Raw genomic sequence first — 21530 nt, forward strand, 5'->3', positions numbered from 1 at the left:
GAATACATGGGCGCGCACACACACACACACACATTTTACATATGTGCTATATATTGTTTCTGTGCTGTATATATTCATTTACATATAAATTATTCTAGACAGCGAGGTAAATTGTAATTATATTAAATACCTGAAGATTGCACGATCTGTGTTTTGAAATGCTTTAGTTAACAAACATTGTTGGAAATTAATTTATTGTTATGATTATACTAAATTCCTTAAATTTTTCATAGTTAAATGAAGGCATTTGTTTTTCAGGATCAAAAATACTCAATTACACAGCTCTTTTCAATTATAGAAGTTAGAGTCATAAATACAAATGTAATTGATTTTACATAATCAAGGCTGATTCACTAATAAGACCAGTTGTCACTATTTGCTTATTAAATTTTTCCTAATCACATTTGGTGAAAGTGAAATAACTCTTACATTTAACCAAGAACACTTTTTATCAATAAACAACAGTTCAATTCTTTAAAGTTCATTCTTTTTTTGTTTCATCAGTACTGTTAAAATACATTTTCCTGCATAAGGAATCGGTAGAAGATAAATCTGAAACATAAAGGTGATGTTTCTGCTGCTGCATTCCTAGGTCACTAGAAACCCAACTGGAATCTCTCCAGTGTCCTGAAAGATTCTATTGCTGCTTAGCAGCCTGAGTCAGGTAGGGTATGCTCTGAGAGAATGGCCAATGTAGATAAACCATCCTTTCTTATTCCATCCCCACCCCACAAAATGAGACTGTGTAAGTCGCATAGCTTGAAATTTGACTCTATTTTTATTGAAGTTTTCTATACACATAAAAATCTTCTTCCCCTGCCTGAGGGTTCCCTTCCCACGATCTTTCCTTCCCCTTCTAGAAAGTAAGACAAATTCGAAACATTAACATGGGTTCTTGCCACCTCATCTGTACATCATTTTGCCAGTAATGAGGCTCTTGGTTGGGAGCATTCTCTGGGATATCAGGGTAAAAGTGATTGTTAGGAATTGTATATACATATATCATTTTCTGAAACTACATCTGAAGTTATAAGCTCTGTGCTTGAGAGGATTTCATGAATCCAAAGAACAACTAAAGTCTATAGTTTCTATTTTTAATTTTAGAAGATTTACATGATACAAAGAGAAGTCAACAAGGGGATAAAGGTAGCTGAAGTACTACTGACTTACATAAAAATTTTGAGAGTACTAACTAATGAAACTATTGAATTTAGAAATGAATCATTAAAAATGGGGCAATATGTACAAAGTTCACACTACTGATAGTGAAGCAAGTGTACAGAATCCAAAACTAAAAATTATTCATTTCTATCTTGATTTTACAGATAATACCTACCTAATTTAAAATAAACCTGTGCTTTTCAATATGGATTCAGTTATATTTAGTTTTGGTGTTTCTTTAGCTAACTATGTAATAAAATTTGACCAAACCTTTACAATGCTTTTCTTGTTCTCCAATGCAACAGAACCTGAAAATTGTTTTATTAGAGGGTTTAAAAAATAGTCTATCCATGTAAGTCTTCAAAAAAGATTGGAACTCTTGTCTTAGACCCACTTAATTGATCTCCTTTATGAATTTATTATAGGAAGGGATGTCTAAAATTTACTGAGTACCTACAATATGCTAGAATTCCTGCTAGAGCTTTTATGCGTTTTCTCTCACTATTTATATGATGCTCTAGCTAGGAAAATTTTTCAAGATTTCTAGACTCATGCCCTTAGGTACTACACGTTTGTGAAACAAGCTGGCGGGACTGGCAAATCATCTGCTTCTCAGTTCCAATGGGCTTTTTTTGGAGACAGGGTCTCACTCTGTTGCTCAAGCTGGAGTGCATTGGCGTCAACATGGCTCACTGCAGCCTCCACTCTCTGGACTCAAACAATCCACCTAACTCAGCCTCCTCAGTAACTGGGACTACAGACGCATGTCAGCATGCCTGGGTAATTTTGTATTTTTTGCAGAGACAGGGTTTCACCATGTTGCCCAAGGCTGGTCTCGAACTTCTTGGCTCAAGCCATCCATCCTCCTTATTCTTCCAAACTGCTGGGATTACAGGCATGTGCCACTGCACCCAGCCTCCAGTGGACTTTTCTCGTGCAAGAATGTGCTACTTGGGTTGCCAGATCTACCTATTTTTTTCAAGAGAAATAAATTTATATGACGTCTCCTATTTGCTTAGCTAGCTCAAGATTTTTTTTTTAAATGCATGAATCAAATAAAATATTTCTATAAGCCAGATTTGATGGTCTGACTACTGGTTTAGGATTTCTGATCTAATCTTATCTTCCTGAAAAATGAGACCCAGATAGGTTATGTAGCTTGCCTAGAGGGAGCAGTTCACTTACAGCAGAGAGGACTAGTAACAGCAAGACTGTGTTTCCATTGTTCTCCAATCCATGGATTTGCAGGGCACAGGAGGACCATCACATGGTCACCAAGTGGAAAATTTGGGTAATAGAGAATGAGAAAGATTAAACGTAGCAGAGGAAGAGCTAGATATACTCCAAAGCCTTTTAGTTTTAGCCACTGTGGAAACCACGCTAAACTCTGGCAACATTTTTCAAATGTAACAGGGAAAGGAAGTGATAAGGTATCATTTGATAATACTTTTTATCATTGTGTTGAGTGGACTTTTCGTTCTACTTATTTTCATGATAAAAGAATAGAAAAACATAGACTTTTAAAATTATAATGATGTAAAGTTATGTGGCTTAATGCATACTTTGTCCTTTAGGATAGTGAAAAACATCCTCTTGTAATAGGAGGCATCCCTAGAATATTAGTTTTTCCTTTCATCTCAATAATAAAGCATTAGATTTAGACCTCCCTGGGATATATGCAATGCAAATAGAGTCCAGTACCTGGGGGTATTTTTAAGGGGTCAGTGATTGCATTAGATTGTGGCTAAGGTTACTTCTAATTCTGTGATAATCTGGGCCAATTCTGAACGGTGTGAATATAAAAATCTACCCAAGTCACAGAGGGAGGTTTTACAATTTTATCATAAATGGGAGAAGAGAATGCTTAGACCCAGGGTTAAGGTATCTGTGTGACACCAGGATCAGGGTGGGGGTGGTCAGGAAAAGAGAAGGTGGGACATATGCTAATCTCTCCATCCCCACAATGCAAGAGGGGTCTGTTGAGTATGCCAAAGTAGCTTTCAAGTGCTCCCAACAGGGTGAAAATCATAACCTTTTGGGAACATAAAAGAACACAAAATTAGTGAGAGAGACTGGAAATTTTATTATATCTACATTAGACCCCACTCCTTGACCTGCAACCATTCTGGTTAGAGACATTCTCTGCCATAGCACACAGAGCTGCTAAGACTCATGCAGTAAAGAAACAATTTTAGGCTCCTCGTCCAAGTCTCTGGAGAAATCTTGCCCAATGGATTCATAAGCATAAAACAGAATGTTTAAAATCCACATCCCAGAAATAAATATTGTAAAACATTGCTTATTATGAAAACACTAAACTTACAAATTTAAATGTAAATTTTAGCATTTATTGGGGAGCATACATTGTATTCCTCAAGTAAAGCATAATCCTTCACTTGTTATTCTTCACATTTTCTAGGAGATAGGCAAGTGGCCAAGAAAATTAAGACAAAGAGAAGTTTAATAAGTTTCAGGATGTAAATCTGTAATAACTCTCTGACCACTTCTACTTACATCAAAGTAATGCATTCAACAGCCTAATGATTAAAATATAGATATAGATTTTAAGCAGTAATGGAATTAATGTTAATAATAGCTTTTTTCATTTTGAAATTATTTGATTAGATTCATGAGTTTAATATTACATTAAAATTTATAGACTTTTTTTTTTTTTTTTTTTTTTTTTGAGATGGAGTCTCGCTCTGTCACCCAGGCTGGAGTGCAGTGGCTGGATCTCAGCTCACTGTAAGCTCCGCCTCCCAGGTTCACGCTATTCTCCTACCTCAGCCTCCCCAGTAGCTGGGGCTACAGGCGCCCGCCACCTCGCCCGGCTAGTTTTTTTTTTTTTTTTTTTAGTAGAGACGGGGTTTCACCGTGTTAGCCAGGATGGTCTCGATCTCCTGACCTCGTGATCCACCCGTCTCGGCCTCCCAAAGTGCTGGGATTACAGGCTTGAGCCACCGCGCCTGGCCCTATAGACATATTTGAAGTAGTAATTCGTAAGACTTTAATTATATAGATAGCTCCCTTTGCATACTCTATTTTGCCTCATGATCTTAAAATATAGATTATTTTAAAATATAGAATACCTTTCAAGAATCTCAAAAGCTTAAACATTGTTGGCATAAAATATTTTTTACGATGATACGGGTTGCTTTTTATATTATTTCATTAATGCTAATCTCACCTCAATATTAGGCAGTAAATTTGATAATTAGTTCAGGTCTTATCCTCTATCTTGGAGCATTTCTTCTTGGGTAATGTCATATAACACAAATAGTTGTCATCCACTAAAGGATATCCCAATAATCTGGACCAAAAATCTGGGTATGAAAGCTTTTATCCACACAGAACTTTTCCTTTTCCTTTTGTTTTAGAATCTTCTTGATCAATTCCCAGTAAAAATGAATGCATATTTCTCTTTCTGCTATTACAGATGTGAAGTCATGCCACAAAAAATATTTTCTAACATACAGTTTCAATCCATGCATTCTGTTGATAGTTCCATATCACTAAATATTCTTCTCTAACATTATTTTTAATGACTCTAAAGTATTTTATTATGTGAGTGGACTATGGTTTATTTAACCTGACTGCTCTTGTTGAATTTTTCTCTTTTTTAAAATAGACAGTAATGCTTTAACTATCCATGTAGCCAAAATTTTGCATACATTCATAATCATCTCGTTAGGGTAAATTTCCAGAAGTATCATTATTATGTTTAAAAGAATATAAAATCTTGATATTGTCTTATAGAAAGGCACGTTACGTGACCAAATAGTTTATATGTAGAATATCAATGTCCCTAATCCCCCAACAACAATTTATTTTTATTAGTAGTAGTACATCTTTGTCAACATAGTAAGGAAGTGTTTTAATATCCCGTTATTATAATATGCAATTATTTGATGACCACTGAGGCTGAATAATATTTTATGCTTTCCTAGTTTTTAGAATAGGAGATATGGGAGGGGCACTTTTCTAAAAGGTCTATAAGTAACCCTGCAGAGAGTACCTTAATTTCATTAGCTTGAATGTGCACATAACCCTCACTTCAGCTGTACATTAATGACATAAACATTGTAGAAACATAATATTTACTTGATTTAATAAAGGGACGAGGCCAATCAAAACCCTGATCAAATTTCATTTTAAAATAAAAAAATTAAGTTAGTGAAAAACTGTGAAACTAATTGTTACATATAAATGCAACTAGCTTACATGATTTCATGTTCTCTGCAAGACATTGTGAAATATAAATCTTATTGAAAGTGCACATTTCCTTTGATGAAATGTACAGTTTGAATATGTTTGATCTTTTCAGCTTTTGTGTATTTACATTCCTTTTAAAAAGTACTTCAATTCAAAATGTGACTTGAATTTAAAATATTTTTATCTATGCATGATTTTGAAACACATATTAAATGATCATTTATGTGATATATAAGATGTTTCTTGAACTGGGTCTGTTAAAAGCCTTAAAATGATATTGGCAGGAAATTGACCATATTAAGATAGAGTTACCCATTGCTGCATGACTAATTACCCCAATGTCTAGCATCTTAAAACAACAAACGTTTGTTGTATCACATATTTTCTGAGGGTGAGGAAACCAGAAGCATCTTAGCTGTGTGGTTCTGACTCAGGGTCTCTCACAAATTTGCAGTCAAGCTGTTGACCAGAGCCACAGTCTCTGAAGACTTAAGTATCTGCTTTGAAGCTCACTAATGTGACTGTTAGCCGACCTTCCTTCTTCACCACATGAGTCTCTCCTTAGGCTGCTCAGTACAGACCAGACTTCTAGAGTGATCTATGAAGGAGACTTGAGAGGAAAAAATAGAAAGAGGAAGGAAGGAGGGGAGAGGGAGAAGGAGAGAAAGAGGGAGAGCCTGTAAGTCTGTTTTATAACATAATCTCAAAAGTGATGCACCATCAGTTTTACCATAAACTATTGACCTCATAGATGAATCCTATCACAGTGTGGAAAGGAAGTGCATAGGGTATATATACCAGGAGAGACAGAGATTTATTTAGAGTAAATAGTATTACTGTAAGTGAAAATTTACCATAATCAAGTAGCTTGAAATAAATGATGTCTGTATTAAGTATATCAAAACCTGTCTGTTTATTTTAATTGTCAGTAGCCCTGTTTTAGCACTCTGAATTCCATAATCATCAAATGGCTAAACCCAAATGTAGTTTCAAAGAGTTCTCTAATTCTTTATTTTTTAAAGAAAATGCCTCGCATCTTCAGTGTTTTTATGGGATTTAAATAAAACTCCTTTCTTAATTTTAAATGCAATTTAAAAAAAAACTAAAGTATGTTATCGTTTTAAAGAAATATGTAAGCATTTTCTTATGTACTAATCCTCTTTCCTCTAAGTACTTGTGTTAGTCAGTTCTCACACTGCTATAAAGATACTACCTGAGACTGGATAATTTATTTAAAAAAGAGGTTTAATTGACTCAGTTCCACATGGCTGCGAAGGCTTCAGAAAACTTGCAATCATAGCAGAAGAATACGGGGAAGTGAGGCACATCTTCTCATGACAGCAGGAGAGAGAGCGAGCAAAGCGAAGCGAAAGTGCCACACTCATAAACCATTGAGGGAAACCAATCCCATAATCCAGTCACCTCCCACCAGGTCCCCTCCCTCTACACATGGGGATTCCCATTCAAAATTAGACTTGGGTGGGGACACAGAGCCAAACCCTAAGTGAGACTGATGTCATGTCATGGAGTGCAATGGAATCTGTAAAGACTTTAATATAGCCTATTTTGTTGTAGAATTTCTTTTCATCTTCCTAAAACAACATAGACATAACTGATTATATAACATTATCTTCTTGTTCTAGGTCACCTAAAAACCCAGAACAGAAGATCATTAAGAGAGTGATTGCTCTTGAAGGCGATATTGTCAGGTAAGTATTTACCATTGTTTCTGAGTTCAAGTTTTAAATATCTAGAGTTCTGTTATCTACATAACTTGGGAAATACATCTGAAGTCAAAGAGGACCAAAGTTTTGGAGACATTCCAAATGAGCTGGTACATCTTTAGTGAGCATCATTAACCTTTCAGGTTGTAAGGAATACATAAACTTACTGATCATATTGTTATTCTTTAATTGTGAAGTATAGGATAAATATTAATTTAAATTAACAGTATATTCTAAAATGATCATTAAATCATTATTGATCAGATATTAAAATTAGCATGACTATTTTAAGATTATGATATTAAGATTCATTTTAAAAAATTCAAGAACATTTAATTATTTTAGAAGCAAATGCAGAAACTAAGAGGACTCTTTTGTACTCATAGAGATGGGAGAAAACTGAAAAGGATATGAAACAGAAACTTCTGAATCGGTGACAAGAATGAAAGCTTTAGATGATAAGATTGTAACAATCAAGTGTACTAAAGCAACCTTTAGTATTGTTGTATTTATTGTACTTGCTGATAAATCAAGAAAAATTGTTGACATTCAGCAAGTAAATACTGTGTGGCATGATATGTCTCATTATGATCATTTTCTTTAAACAAGTTGTAGCCAGGCCTATACAATGTGGTAACCAAAATGCTTTGAGTACTACATTCAGGAAGTTTTCTGACCCTGTTTTCTTAAAAAAAAAAAAAACTTGATCCTAAAGTATTTGTATTAATAATAGTATGTTTTAATTAATCTCACTACAATGAACCTCAATCAGTTTTAGAGCAGATTTTAGGCCAGCACTTCTCACAGCATGGCCAGAGGATCCCAGGGGATCCCCAAGACCCTTTGGGGGTCTATGAGATTAAAACTACTTTCCTAATAATACTAAAGTGTTACTTGCCTTTTTTCACTCTCATTCTCTTGTGAGTGTACGGTGGAGTTTTCCAGATGCGTAATATTGGAATTGATTGAATGCAGGAGCAGATATGAGAATTCAGCTTTTTTCTATTAAGCCAGAAACTAAAAATATTTGCAAAAATATTTTAAAAAATCATTATTTTTACTATTTATTGTTTGCTTTTGGAAAAGAACTGTAATTTTTATTTAAATTCTATTCTTTTTGTTAACATAAGGGTTTATTATTGGTATTTTAAATTGAATCAATACATGAAATTTTAAAATAATTTTCTATTTTAATTTCTAATGTGGTAATTACTGGTAAATAGTAGTCACATAAATAAAAGTGTTTTGAGATTCTCAATTATTTTCTAAAATGTGAAGGAGTCCTGATACCAAACAATTTGAGAACTTATTGATGTAGAAATTCATAGCAACAATTTCCACGTCAGGACTGAGTGCTCATTAGTAGCCTACATGATATCAATGAAGCTCTTTTAAAAATGTATTGAGGTATAATTTATTTACCATACAATTCACCCATTTAAAATATACAGTTCAATGAGTTCTAGTATAAATTTATACAATTGTACAACCCCCACAACAATCTAGTTTTTAACACATCTCTTACCTGTTACCCTCAAAAGTTCTCTTTTGTCCATTTGCACTAAACTCCTGCTTTAACTCCCAACCCCAGACAGCCACAGGTCTGATTTCAGTCTCTAGAGTTTAGCCTTCTCCAGAAATTTTATTTAAATGGAATTATACAATATACAGTCTTTGGTGTCTGTGTTTTTTTTGTTGTTGTTGCTAACAATGATTTTTAGGTTTCTCTATATTGTGCATGTTATTAGAGTTTATTTTTATTCCTGAGTAGAATCTATTTTATATATTTACCACATTTTGTTTATCCATTCACAACTTGATGCATATTAGGATTGTTTCCAGTGTAGGGATATTATGAGTAATTCTATAGGTATTGATATAACATCTGGTTATACCAGATGTTACACATATTGTATGAACATCTGGGTCTTTCGGTGGAAATATATTCTCATTTCTACTGGGTATACAGTTGGCCCTCTGTATCCATGGGTTCTGCATCCCTGGTTTCAACCAGCTGAAGATGGAAAATATCCAGAGAGAGAAAAAACAAAGGATCGTTGTGTCTGTACTGAAAAAAAAAAAAAAAAAATACAGACTTTCTTATCATTGTTCCCTGAACAATGTGGTAAAACAAATATTTACATAGTATTTATATTGTATTAGGAATAAGTAACCTACAGATAATTTAAAGGATATGGGAGCTGTGCATAGTTATATGCAAATACTACATCATTTTATGTAAGAAACTTGAGCATCTGTGGATTTTGGTATCTGTGGGGGGATTTTGGTATCTATATTTGTGGGAACGAATCTCCCACAAATACAGAGGGACAACTGTATCTGTGGGATGCTGAGTGTTATGGTAGGTTCATGTTTAACATTTTAAGAAACTGCCAAACTATTTCAGAAAGTGACTATATCATTTCATGTTCTGCCAGCAATGCATAAGGAATCTAGTTTTTTTTACATCCTTGCCAGCACTTGGTATTGTGAATATTTTTTTATTATAGCCATTCTAGTGGGTGAGAAATAGAATCTCATTGTGATTTTGAATTGCATTTCTCTGAAGGCTAGTGATATTGAGTATCTGTTCATGTGCATACTTTCCATTCATGTCTCTTTTTGGGTGAAATAACTATTCAGATTATTTGCACATTTTGTATTGGGTTGTTTATAATTTGAGTTATAAGAGGTTCTTTGATTTTGATTATTTTAATGGAGTGAGCATTTGGGGGAGGATATGTAATGCTATGATTTAGTCAGGGCTAAGTCTGTTAGTATAAAATAACTTAGTTATCATTTCTTATAGAATGTATGTTCTAAACTAGAAGAACTTGGTGACTTTTTTTTTTTTTTCAAGAGCCTATCCAGCCTTTTGCTTTGTGGCAGAAACTGGGAAGAGCAGTACATATAGAAAGCCATTTGATATACATCACAAATATCCAAAATACACTTTTAGAATTTGAAAAACAGTGTATAGATATGATGCAAATCCCATTCAAAGAATGTCAGCAACCCTTGAAAACATTATCCTAAGCGAAGGAAGCCAGTCACAGAAGACCACACATGTATGATTCCATTTATATGAAAGGTCCAGAATAGGCAGATTCCTAGAAACAGAAATAGATTAGTGATTCCCAGAGGCATGGAAGAGGGGGAGTGAGAGTTACTGCTAATGAGTGTAAGGTTTTTATTGTTTTGGGGGAGTATGAAAATGTCCTAAAATTAGAGTGTGGTGATGATTACACAACTCTGTGAATATACTATACTAAAAACATTGAGTTGTACATTTTAAATGTATAAATTCTATGTTATATGAATTGTATCTTAATAAAGCTATTTTTAAAACCCAAAAGAATGTGGCACCAAAGCAGGCAAAAATTTCATCTACATAAAGCAATCTAACAGGATTAGGAATACCAAGGGATCCATTTTATATTATAATCCAAAGACAACACAGCTTTTAACTCAGATGGGTCATTATTGGTCACTAGCTGAACAGTCAACAATGTGAAACTGCAAAGCTTAATCAGACATAAAAAGCTTTGTGTAATCAGAAATCCTACAACAGACCTTTCTGAGGAAAAAGTATAAGTTGCTTTCCTCAGCACATGTAAATATTGGGTTTACAGCAGAACCAGAGTCAGAGCAAGGGTTAATGATGCAAGGCTGGGAGTCGAGGGAACAGGAGTTGGATCATGTAAAAGGTCTACACCCTCTCTCTCCACTGCTGCAGTCCACGTGCCAAGCCTGCGAACTGACAGGAGGGTCATATGGCTCTCTCTGTCCCCCTGTGGTACGCCTCTATCATGGAACAATGAAAACCATAAATAAAGGACCTTCCAACTGTGTGGGCTCTAAATCTATTTGATAATTGATTCAAAATATAATCACTTTTCGGTGTTTGATGTTTTTAAAGAAAATTAAAAACTTCTTTCCCTTTGAAACTTTGGCATCTGAAGATCCTTGGCTTCCTGGATTTTACATTAATAATTGAATACATATATTCCTATAATGATTTTCTAACAGTGTCAAATGTTAAGGGGTATTTAGGGAATAGAATATTATTTACTGATGCACGTACTTCTTTTCTCTGTGACTCATTTTTTAAAAATGCCAGAGTATATTAAAAAATTATAAAAATATGCTGTCGACTACTAAAAGCCATTAGTCTACTGGTCCCCTGACTTGCGGCAGGCAAGGTGCTCTGGTCTGTGATGTGGATTTTTTAGTCCCATCTTTCCTCTGGATATTACTGGATTACCTAGTTGGTGAGCTAAACTAAAATATTTTCTTGGAAAGAATTTGATATTTCATAAAATGATTAAGGAAACAGTCTTATTTTTTAGGACTTATTTATACTTACCGTAGGTTTCAGTAGTATTTGAGGTTAGACCCATTGAAGGATTAATCGAAGGATTAATAGAATCTTCCATTTAATATTCTGGTAAAGGTAGCAAAAGCAGCTATGTAGTGAAATATAGCTTAAAGAGCACTTAAGGGTATCTGGGGAAGTAGGGCAGTAGGAGCCAAGGCTCAGCCTCTTTACTGCAGAATGGGAATGACAGTGTTGCAGGACTTCCATTTTCTGTCACTTGCATCCCCCTTTTCACATTGCCTTTGCCTATCTGTGTTTTGGCTGGCTTTTGCCCCACCACCAATTGCTGACTTCTTGGATGTGCCTCATCTCTAAATTACCTGAGAGAAGTCTGAGTGTTGCCTTTTGAGATATAGATCTGGGACCTGTCCACCTGACAGACGGCTGGTCAACCAGTTGATCGACTGCTTTTGGGGTAGGCATCCTTCCCTGGTCCTGTCAGCTGTGTGTAGGTAGAGCAGTCATCTGCTGCATACCTTGTACTTATAAGGAACCTGTTGGTAAGGGCTTGTTGGTATGACAGATATGATGAGACATCCCAGAATGGGGCATTACAATTAGCAGTCACTTTGTTCAGCATTACCTTTTAAAACGTTTCAATAAAACTGTAATCTGCTCTCCCTAGAGTTGCTTTGACATTACTGTCTGGGGAAAATCAACTTCTTCTAAAGATTTGTTTTAAATTACAGAAATAACACAAGCTTATAAAACTCAAAATGCCTTGATGAACATCCTTGCACACATACCTTTGTATACTTGTGTATTTATTTTTGTAGAATAGATACCTAAAAGTGGAAATATTGGATCAAGTTTGTTGTTGTTGTTGTTACTGTGGTTGTTATTTTTAGTTCCAGTATATGCTGCCAAATTTTCCTCTCAAGCGGTTTGTGTACACTTATACTCTCATCAACACAGCATGAAAAACCGTTTTAGAGAAAATTGGTTTAAAGGTCATGTGCAATGGGGAAATTTTGGACTTCAGATTTACAGGGTAAAACATTTTAACACAAATTTTGAAATTACTTTTGGGTGATCAGGTTAAATTTCATTTAATCAGTTCACTGACCATAGACCTTAGTGCCATTCATTTAATAAGCACGTGGTCTAGATACTGGAGAGACATAAATGAACACAAGAGACAGTGTCCCTGCCCTCATGATGCTTACATTCTAGTGGTTAGAAGGAGACAATAAACAAATATATAAGACATAATGCAATGTCATGGGTAAGACGTGCTATGAAGAAAAATAAAGCAGAAAAGGGCTTAGAGAGAGATAGTAAAGGTCTGGGGCTGTAAGATGTTCACTGAAAACTTCCGTAACAAAAAGATGTTTGAAGAGACTCATAAATTAAGGATGACAGGGAAAGAGTCATACTAATGTCTGAGGAAGGGAGAGTTCAAACCAAAGGAATAACAAATGCAAACCTAAGATGGATATGTGAGTTCAAGGAAGTACAAGAAGCCAGCATGGTTGGGACTTTACCGAAGGAGGGAAACTGAAGTAAGATTATATCTGAGAGGTTTTCAGAGCCTTGTGGGTCCTAGAAAGGACTTTGGATTCATTTTAGAAGGATGATGAGCATGGAGCAGTATGATCTGATTGGCATTTTTGAAGAATCACTCTTTCTACTGCTTGGAGAATAGACTAAAGGGGGATAATCTGACTCAAACCACTGGTCAAAGTGTTTTTTTCTTGAGAAAATAATATCTAGCTTCTTGTAGAAAGAGTTGTATCCTTGTTTATGACATGCATGATACTTTTATTTGTTATTTTAAATGACTCAGATAAAAGTAGTTGTGTTATTTATACTCACAGTCATTATGATTATATAGACAAGACAAAAAGTAGCCTGGAAGTACTTTTTCAGAGAATTCAGCTGAATTTACAAATAAATGTTGTAAAAATTGAGACTCAGGGGCAGGGGGAGGGTAAACTTTCTACCTTGATGTCAGCGTTGATTAAAATCACAAGGCAATTGCTTGATTCTCTGGATCTCTTAGCTAGGAATGCAGTCATTTTCATAATGTTGACCCAAATGGGTGTGCTTATCTATAACATCCAACAGTAAAAATAAGCTGATTCTACTAATACTTAGACCCATTAGTTCCACCGAAATATTGTTTTTAGTTAATTGCTTTTTCTTACTAATTTGTTATGACTCAAATAGAAGCATTGTTTTAGAAAAACATGAAATGAACGCAAAGCACTAAACTCCAGCAAGTCAATGTGAGGCGGCCACAACTGAAATTGTTAAGGCATCAGTGTTTTTGTTGGGACACTTGTATTTCTGTTCCATGGATCTTCTCTGCCCAGTCAGAAATGAAGTCTAGCATCATTTTTCCTCTCTCTTGGTGAAATACCACTTTATAGGATTTTGGAATCTCGGGCTTCATGCGGTTAGCAACCTCGATGAAGTAAGGGAATGGACTCTTTTTAATCCCTAGTGAAGAAGATGACCATATAACTTATCATCTAAACTAGGACACTTGAGAGTGAGAAAAGATGAATTCATTATTACATGAGGGAGTTAACGTAAACTGGGACTGCCAAGACAAACTGAGACAAATGGTTACCCTGCTAAAGAAATGTAATCTACTTCATAAATCACTTCACATAATTGGATTTTGTTTAGTTCATGGACCTGACTGTTCAGGAAAATTCCAAGAAGTGTTCATAGAAAACAGAATCACTTCTTGGCTCCAGGGAGGAATCAGGCAGGGGAGGATCAATGCTGTTGTCAAGAAGTGTGTCCTGCTCATGACGCAGTCATTTTGTGCTGGTGAGTACAGCACAAGGTTTTCTTTAACTAGTATTGATATTGCAGAGTAATCTGAGATAGAGAATCATGAGTCTTCTCTCACTGCAAAATATTTAAATGATAATTTGTCTTTGAGTCTAAAGACTGTATGGTAAAATGTCAAAACACCCTAATTTATTGAAAACAACTTTCTGGTATTAGCAAAAAAATCCATTTGTCACTAGAAATTAAACATTTCAAAGCCTGTTGATTTTAAACGTACTATTGAAGATGTGGAAATCAATATTAGCCTATCATAGCTGGTTGAATCATATTGGGTTCCAGCAAACGATGAATCTTTATAAGAAGAAAAACAGAACTAAATTGAGTTTACCCCAGTAAAACTACAAATGATGCTTGTTTAATAACTTCTTTTTTTTTTAATGATTGGTGCAGTAGCTCTGAATAATAGAAGCCAATGTATCCGTATGGCTCTCTTCTTGAAGATCATGCAGTCATTTATGTCATTTTTGGTAGATTAATAATTAGAGATGGTTTCTGTCCTGAAAGGAGGGAGATATGAAAAGAAACTCATGTCCAGGACCCTGTTAAAGATTTGGTGAGTAAAATGTTTTAGAGCATGGAAGCTAAGAGTTTTATTTTATAGTTCTCAAATGGGAGCCGAGTAAGCAGTTCTTTTGAGGACAGAGGATATTTGTACACTGTTTCTTAGTTGTTGGTAGCTTCAGCAGAAGGTGTTCAGAAATCTTTGAGGCCCTATAGCCTGGTTTAATTTGAACACTGAATTTTTCCAAATCAAAATAGCATTGCATACCTGTCTTTAATGCTTAGGGTCTGACCAATGCTGCCATTTAATAGACAAGGGATTGAGCAGTACAGTTAAATGTCTTAGGCTCTGTCTCAGGGTTTAGTTGCCACCAAATAAGAGGCATTTGTGAAAAATCATCAGTATCCCTCTGATGTTACCCCTAGAAATTATTAGTATATTGTGGATATTCTTACCTTTTTCTTGTTAAAGAATTATAATTTTTCCTTACTGAAGAATCATAGATTGGTAGACAATCTATACCTTTATGGAAATATTTCTTTCTTTTCTAAAGTTGTAGGTGGATTATTTTTCATACTATTGCTGTATCAGTGAATAAAAATTGAATCGTTAATAAAAACTGTATGTCTTAGCAATAGGTATTTGTTTCTAATCACCAGAGAGATAGTCAACTTAAGTTTATATATAGACTCTTTACATATATTTAAGTTTATGTATAGAATTTTGATTTTATATCAAGATTAATAAATGTGAAAAATGTCCATTTTAAAAAAATACATATTATTTGTGTAATCAGTTTAGCCGTATAGGGAGGTTTCTGGAGGCAGTACCTCATAGGGCATATGCTTTCATGTGTGACAGCTGCATTTAGATTGAATTGCTTTTTCCAATAATGGTAACACCTATTTTGTGATACTCTCCCCACCCCTGTCAGTGATTTCCTTAAATGGTTTTATTTTCTACCTTAGTCCACCTATCTCTCGTGAATAGAGTTCATCTTTAGATATGAAAATCTTGCATATTTATTCATTTGTGCCTAGTTATTTATTTGGTATGATGTAGAAGCCGTGAGCACAAACTATGAACTCAAACTGCCTTGGTTCAGATGCCAGCTTTGCCACTTTGGCAAATTACTTAACTCTGTAAATGAAATCTTTCTCATCGATAAAATGGAAATTGTAATAGTGTATATTCCATAGTGCTTTCTTGAGAATTATATGAAGTAATGGATATAATTTGGTTAGCACAGTGCCTGGCTCTTAAAGGTGTTCAGTAAATATCAGATAGCAGTAGTTGTTGTGATTTAATCATGATTTACTGAGTGCCTTGAATATTTCCTGTGTGTTAAATACTGTTCCTGTCTCTGGGGTTATAAATTTTAAAAGCCAAAGATTCTTGCCCTTTTAAAGTTTATAGTCTGGTGGAAAGAGAACAAAGGCAACAAAAGAAATGGAATATAACAAGAGAATTACCACTATGAAGATGCGCTAAAACCCCTGGAGCTTAGCAGGAACATCTGGTGGGCCTGAGTAGCCCGGCTGTGTTGGAGACAAATTTTGGGTTGAAGTTTGAGATGAGAAGGAGATCTGTAGCCTCCTTCTTAGTTGCAAAAATAATGTGTGCTTAGTATGGAAAATTCAAACAATACTGGAGCATAAAATGTAAAAAGAAAAGGTTCTCATTTCTCTCCCTCTAATCACACCCCCAGACATATGTCTGGTGTGTATTCTTCTAATCTATGTCATATTAAAAAGATTAGACAAACAGCACCATCAAAAATTGGGCAAAGGATATGAACAGACATTTCTCAAAAGAAGACATTTATGCAGCCAACAAACATATGAAAAACGTTCATCATCACTAGTCATCAGAGAAATGGAAATCAAAACCACAATGAGATACCATCTCACGCCAGTTAGAATGGCAGTCATTAAAAAGTCAGGAAACAACAGATGCTGGAGAGGATGTGGAGAAATAGGAACACTTTACACTGTTGATGAGAGTGTAAATTAGTTCAACCATTGTGGTAGACAGTGTGGCGATTCCTCAAGGATCTGGAACCAGAATACCATTTGACCCAGCCATCCCATTACTGGATATATATCCAAAAGATTATAAATCATTCTACTATAAAGACACATGCACGTATATGTTTATTGTGACACTGTTTACAATAGCAAAGACTTGGAACCAACCCAAATGCCCATCAATGATAGACTGGATAAAGAAAATGTGGCACATATACACCATGGAATACTATGGAGCCATAAAAAAGGATGAGTTCATGTCCTTTTGCAGGAACATGGATGAAGCTGGAAAGCATCATTCTCAGCAAACTAACACAAGAACAGAAAACCAAACACCGCATGTTCTCACTCATAAGTGGGAGCTGAACAATGAGAACACATGGATACAGGGGAGGGGAACATCACACACTGGGGCCTGTCGGGGGGTGGGGGACTAGGAGAGGGACTAGCACTAGGAGAAATACCTAATGTAGGTGACGGGCTGATGGGTGCAGCAAACCACCATGGTATGTGTATACCTATGTAACAAAACTGCATGTTCAGCACGTGTACCCCAGAACTTAATGTGTATAAAAAAAATTAGAAAAATGTTTATTTTATACCAGATTTTATCTTGAATATTCCAAAATAAAAATATGCACTTGAAATATATCTCTAAGGAATCAGATGTGTATCTGTGGGGAGTTCCCCATACATGTTATAGTAGCATACCTTTGCTAGGTAGGTATTGGAAGACATGACAATTCCAGAATTGCCTACTTAGTAAGTCTTGGAATCGTCCTAGCAGTGGCATACACCAAGATATCATGACTATATTATTGGGTAGCAATGATATTTGATCTAGACAAATGTATAGAAAAGTAAGGGAAAGAGAAGGAATATTGAATAATGTCCTCATTATTCAATGTTTTTCATATTAGACTCACTATATCTAAAATGAAATATTAGAACCATCATGTCCTCTCTAGGTAGTCCATGGGCTAAAATAACTGAGGTACTTAAGATGGGAAACACATTGGCTTAGCTTCATTAGGAAGAATCTCTTCACACAGGGCCTAGCCAGATGATCTGATCTGACTGTATCCTCAACCACACCTCCATGCCTCTATCTGAAGATGGTAATCAGTTTCTAACTTGTGATAACTTTTCACAAAACTTCTTTCCCACTTCTTGGACTAGCTTTGGAACATTGCTCCTTAGTTCTACCATGAGCCTCAGCTTTTCCCCCAATACAGATGGACATCATGAAGTTCTCCTTCAGAGTCTGGTATTTCCTAGCAGGAAGCACTTGCCACTTGAAGCTGGTTAGTGCATTTGTGTATTAATCCACTTAGGCCTAGTGTTCCATTATTGGAATGCTAAACATGTGGGAGTTTTTTATGTCCTACTGCTGAAGATTATTGCTAAGGTCTGATTTTTCACTCGTGCAAAAATTCAAAATCGCAAACTCTAGCATAAATGGGTTAATTAGCCTTCTTTACTGCTGACTCAATTACATTTCTTAGTAGTATAACTTTCTAAAGGTATGAACTCCAAGTAAAGATGTAGAGAAATAGTAACTTTTGTACCTTCTTTTGAACTAAATATTAATTTATGTTGTTTTCTCTGTCAATGGTAATGTAAGTCCGTCACATATTTGGAAGGGATATATAAGTATAATTATCTCAGTAGGAAGCTTAAAAATTGTCTTTTAAAATAACCCCTGTTTTTAGCTGAGCTTCAGAAGTATGTCAGAAAGAGTCTAGAATATTTCAGCCGGAACAATTACTTAATATTAAGAAACAGCTCCTCTATTTTTGTGCAATTTCAGTTAACCTTGTTTAACTTAACGTTGACCAGGGTTTCTCTTTTAAGATGTTGGGAGGAAGAATTTTATGTAGGGAACAGATATATTCAAGTTATTGATTTAATTAGTTATGGATGCTTTTACGATTTTATTTAAAAAATGTATGAAAGATTTTTTAGGTGTTTATGTATAATGAAGAGTAGCATGATATAGTAGATGGTGTTATTACACTCGAATTAAGAAAATAGAAAGTTCAGTCCCAGCTCTGTTCCATACAAAGCTGTGTAACCTTGGCAAAGTTACTGATTTCTGAATTTGATGTATTTGTATCTATTTTCTGGATTATTTTGAAGACCAAATAAGATTAAATATAAATACACACACACACACACACACACACACACACACACACACAGACACGCCATATATACATGCAGCAATACTTTGTGAGCTTTAACACATGATGGACATTTAATTTATTATTGACTCATTTTCTGTTTGGCTTCTTCAGAGCTTAACAGAATGCCTTGCCCATTTTAGATTATCAAATTTTTGTTATGATTGTTGAAATAATATGAATGTTCTCCTAGGTTAATAATAGCTCTGTATTTTGTAAATTGTAAAGTTGGAAGAAACAAACAAATTAAAAGTTTTTTAATTTAAATTTTTATTTTATTGTGATGTCAACACTTTATATGAGATCTACCCTCTTAAAAGACTTTTAAATGTGCAATACAGTATTGTTTACTGTAGGCTCAATGTTGTACAGAGATCTCTAGAACTTATTCATCTTGCTTAACCTAATTTTATACTCCTTGATTACCAACTCCCCATCACCACCTCCCCCAGCTCCTGGTAACCCCCTTCTACTCTCTGTTTCTATGAGTTTGAGTGTTTTAGATACTTCATGTAAGTGGGATCACGCAGTGTTTGTCCCTCTGTAACTAGCTTAACTCACTTAGCATAATACTCTCAAGGTTCATTCATGTTGTTGCATGTGGTAGGATTCCCTTCTTTTAATACTTGAAAAATATTTCAAGTTCAAATATATATGTATATAAATTTATAAAGTATAAATTATATGTATTTATATATTTATAAATTATATATTTATATATAAATATATATATTGGGCATATATATACATGAACTTTGTGCATATATATATATATATGTGTGCCACATTTTGTGTATCCATTCATCTGTCTATGGAAATGGTTAAAAATGCATCAGACTCATAGAACTCAACAAATCTGTAAGGAACAGAGCTGGGACTGCACTTCCTGTCATACTACTCCAAGTGTCACACACCATTACTATATCATTCTACCCCTCATTGTCAGTAGGTTGATTCTATATCTTGGCTATTGTGAGCAATGTTGGAAAGAACATGGGAAGGCTAATATCTCTTTGATATTCTCATTTTAATTTTTTTAGATATATATCCAAAAGTAGATTTGCTGGATCATATATGTTCTAGTTTTAATTTTTGAGGACGCTCTATACTGTTTTCCATAGAAGCTGAACCACTTTGCATTCTCACCAACAGTGTATCCTGAATAACCCAAACAACAGTATATCCTGTTCTTGACAAAGAATAACAAAATTGGAGGCATCAGGTTTTCTGAGTTCAAAATGTGTTACAGATCTACAGTAATTACAACAATGTGGTACTGGCATAGAGACATACCTACAGACCAATGAAACAGAATAGAGACACTGACAGAAACCCATACATATACAGTCAATTGATCTTTGACAAGGATGCCAAGAATACACAATGGGGAAAAGTCAGCCTGTTTAACAAATGATGTTGAAAAAAACTGGATATCCAGATGCAGAAGAATGAAATTGTACCTTTGTCTTACACCACACAAAAAATCAGCTCAAAGTGGTTTAGATTAAAAAGTAAGACCTGAAAATGTGCAACATCTGGAAAAGAACATAGTGGAAATAGCTTCATGACAGTGGTTTTTGCAATGATTTCATGCAACATGCAACATAAGCCAAAGTATATGAAAACACATTTTTCCCTCGTTATTCAGGGGATTTTAAAATTTTTATTTTAGATTCATAGGGTATATGTGTTGTTTCTTACATGAGTATATTGCATAATGGTGGGTGTTGGACTTATAGTGCAAATACTTTTAAAACTTTCCATGGAAGTACTCAAATGCTGTCTACTGTATCTTTCTAATTTTAACCTGCTTCTTCCTGCATATTGTGACCTGTTGGCAAGAAATTGCACTTACTGTTTTTCTAATTTTTTTTTTCTTGTCTGTGTAGCAGAGATCAACATACTTTTTCTTTAAAAAGACAGACACTATATAGGCTTGGTTTTGCAGGCCATACTGTCTGAGAAATTTATTCAACTCTGATATTGTAGCATGAAAACAACCATAGGCAACACATAAAATAAATAAATTCCCAATAAAACTTTATGTACAAAAACAGATGTTGGACTAGATTTGGTCCATAGGATGTAGCTTGCTGACCTGTGGGCTATATATATATTATCTACTTGCATTTCCTTAACTTGGAAATCAGTAGAAAATACAAAACTTATTTTTAGTCTTGGCCAATAGTTTAAATAGAGAGAAGAATTAGCCTAAAAGCCATGGATTTGTTAGTTATATAGTGATTGAGGCAGAGCGCAACAAAAGAGAAAATATTGAGTTGTTACTTTAAGTGAGATTTTCCTGAATTGCTAGAAAGCACATGGGTACAATGAAGACATATGTCTTGAGTTGGATGGATATATTAGGGTTCTTCAGAGAGACAAAACCAATACACATATATGATGTATTGATATATGAGAGGGCATTTATTAGGGGAATTGGCTCATGTGATCATGGAGACAGAACTGCCATAACAGGCCACCTGCAAGCTGGAGACCGTGAAGTGCCCATAGCATGGCTCAGTCTAAGCCCAAATG

At 34.9% G+C, this 21530-nt stretch overlaps 1 protein-coding gene across 8 annotated transcripts in view; it reads left to right on the forward strand.

Moving 5' to 3' along the window:
• IMMP2L (inner mitochondrial membrane peptidase subunit 2) overlaps positions 1 to 21530 on the forward strand; it is a 926645-nt gene that overhangs the window by 626001 nt on the left and 279114 nt on the right. For all 8 annotated transcript variants that reach the window (XM_033194421.1, XM_033194426.1, XM_033194429.1 and 5 more), the window contains one exon: positions 7017 to 7082. In XM_033194421.1, coding sequence (XP_033050312.1) covers positions 7017 to 7082 — 66 coding nt within the window. The remainder of the gene's footprint in view (positions 1 to 7016; positions 7083 to 21530) is intronic.

Source organism: Trachypithecus francoisi, unplaced genomic scaffold (genome assembly GCF_009764315.1).
Source record: "Trachypithecus francoisi isolate TF-2019V2 unplaced genomic scaffold, Tfra_2.0 Lachesis_group4, whole genome shotgun sequence".
Taxonomy (NCBI): Eukaryota; Metazoa; Chordata; class Mammalia; order Primates; family Cercopithecidae; genus Trachypithecus; species Trachypithecus francoisi.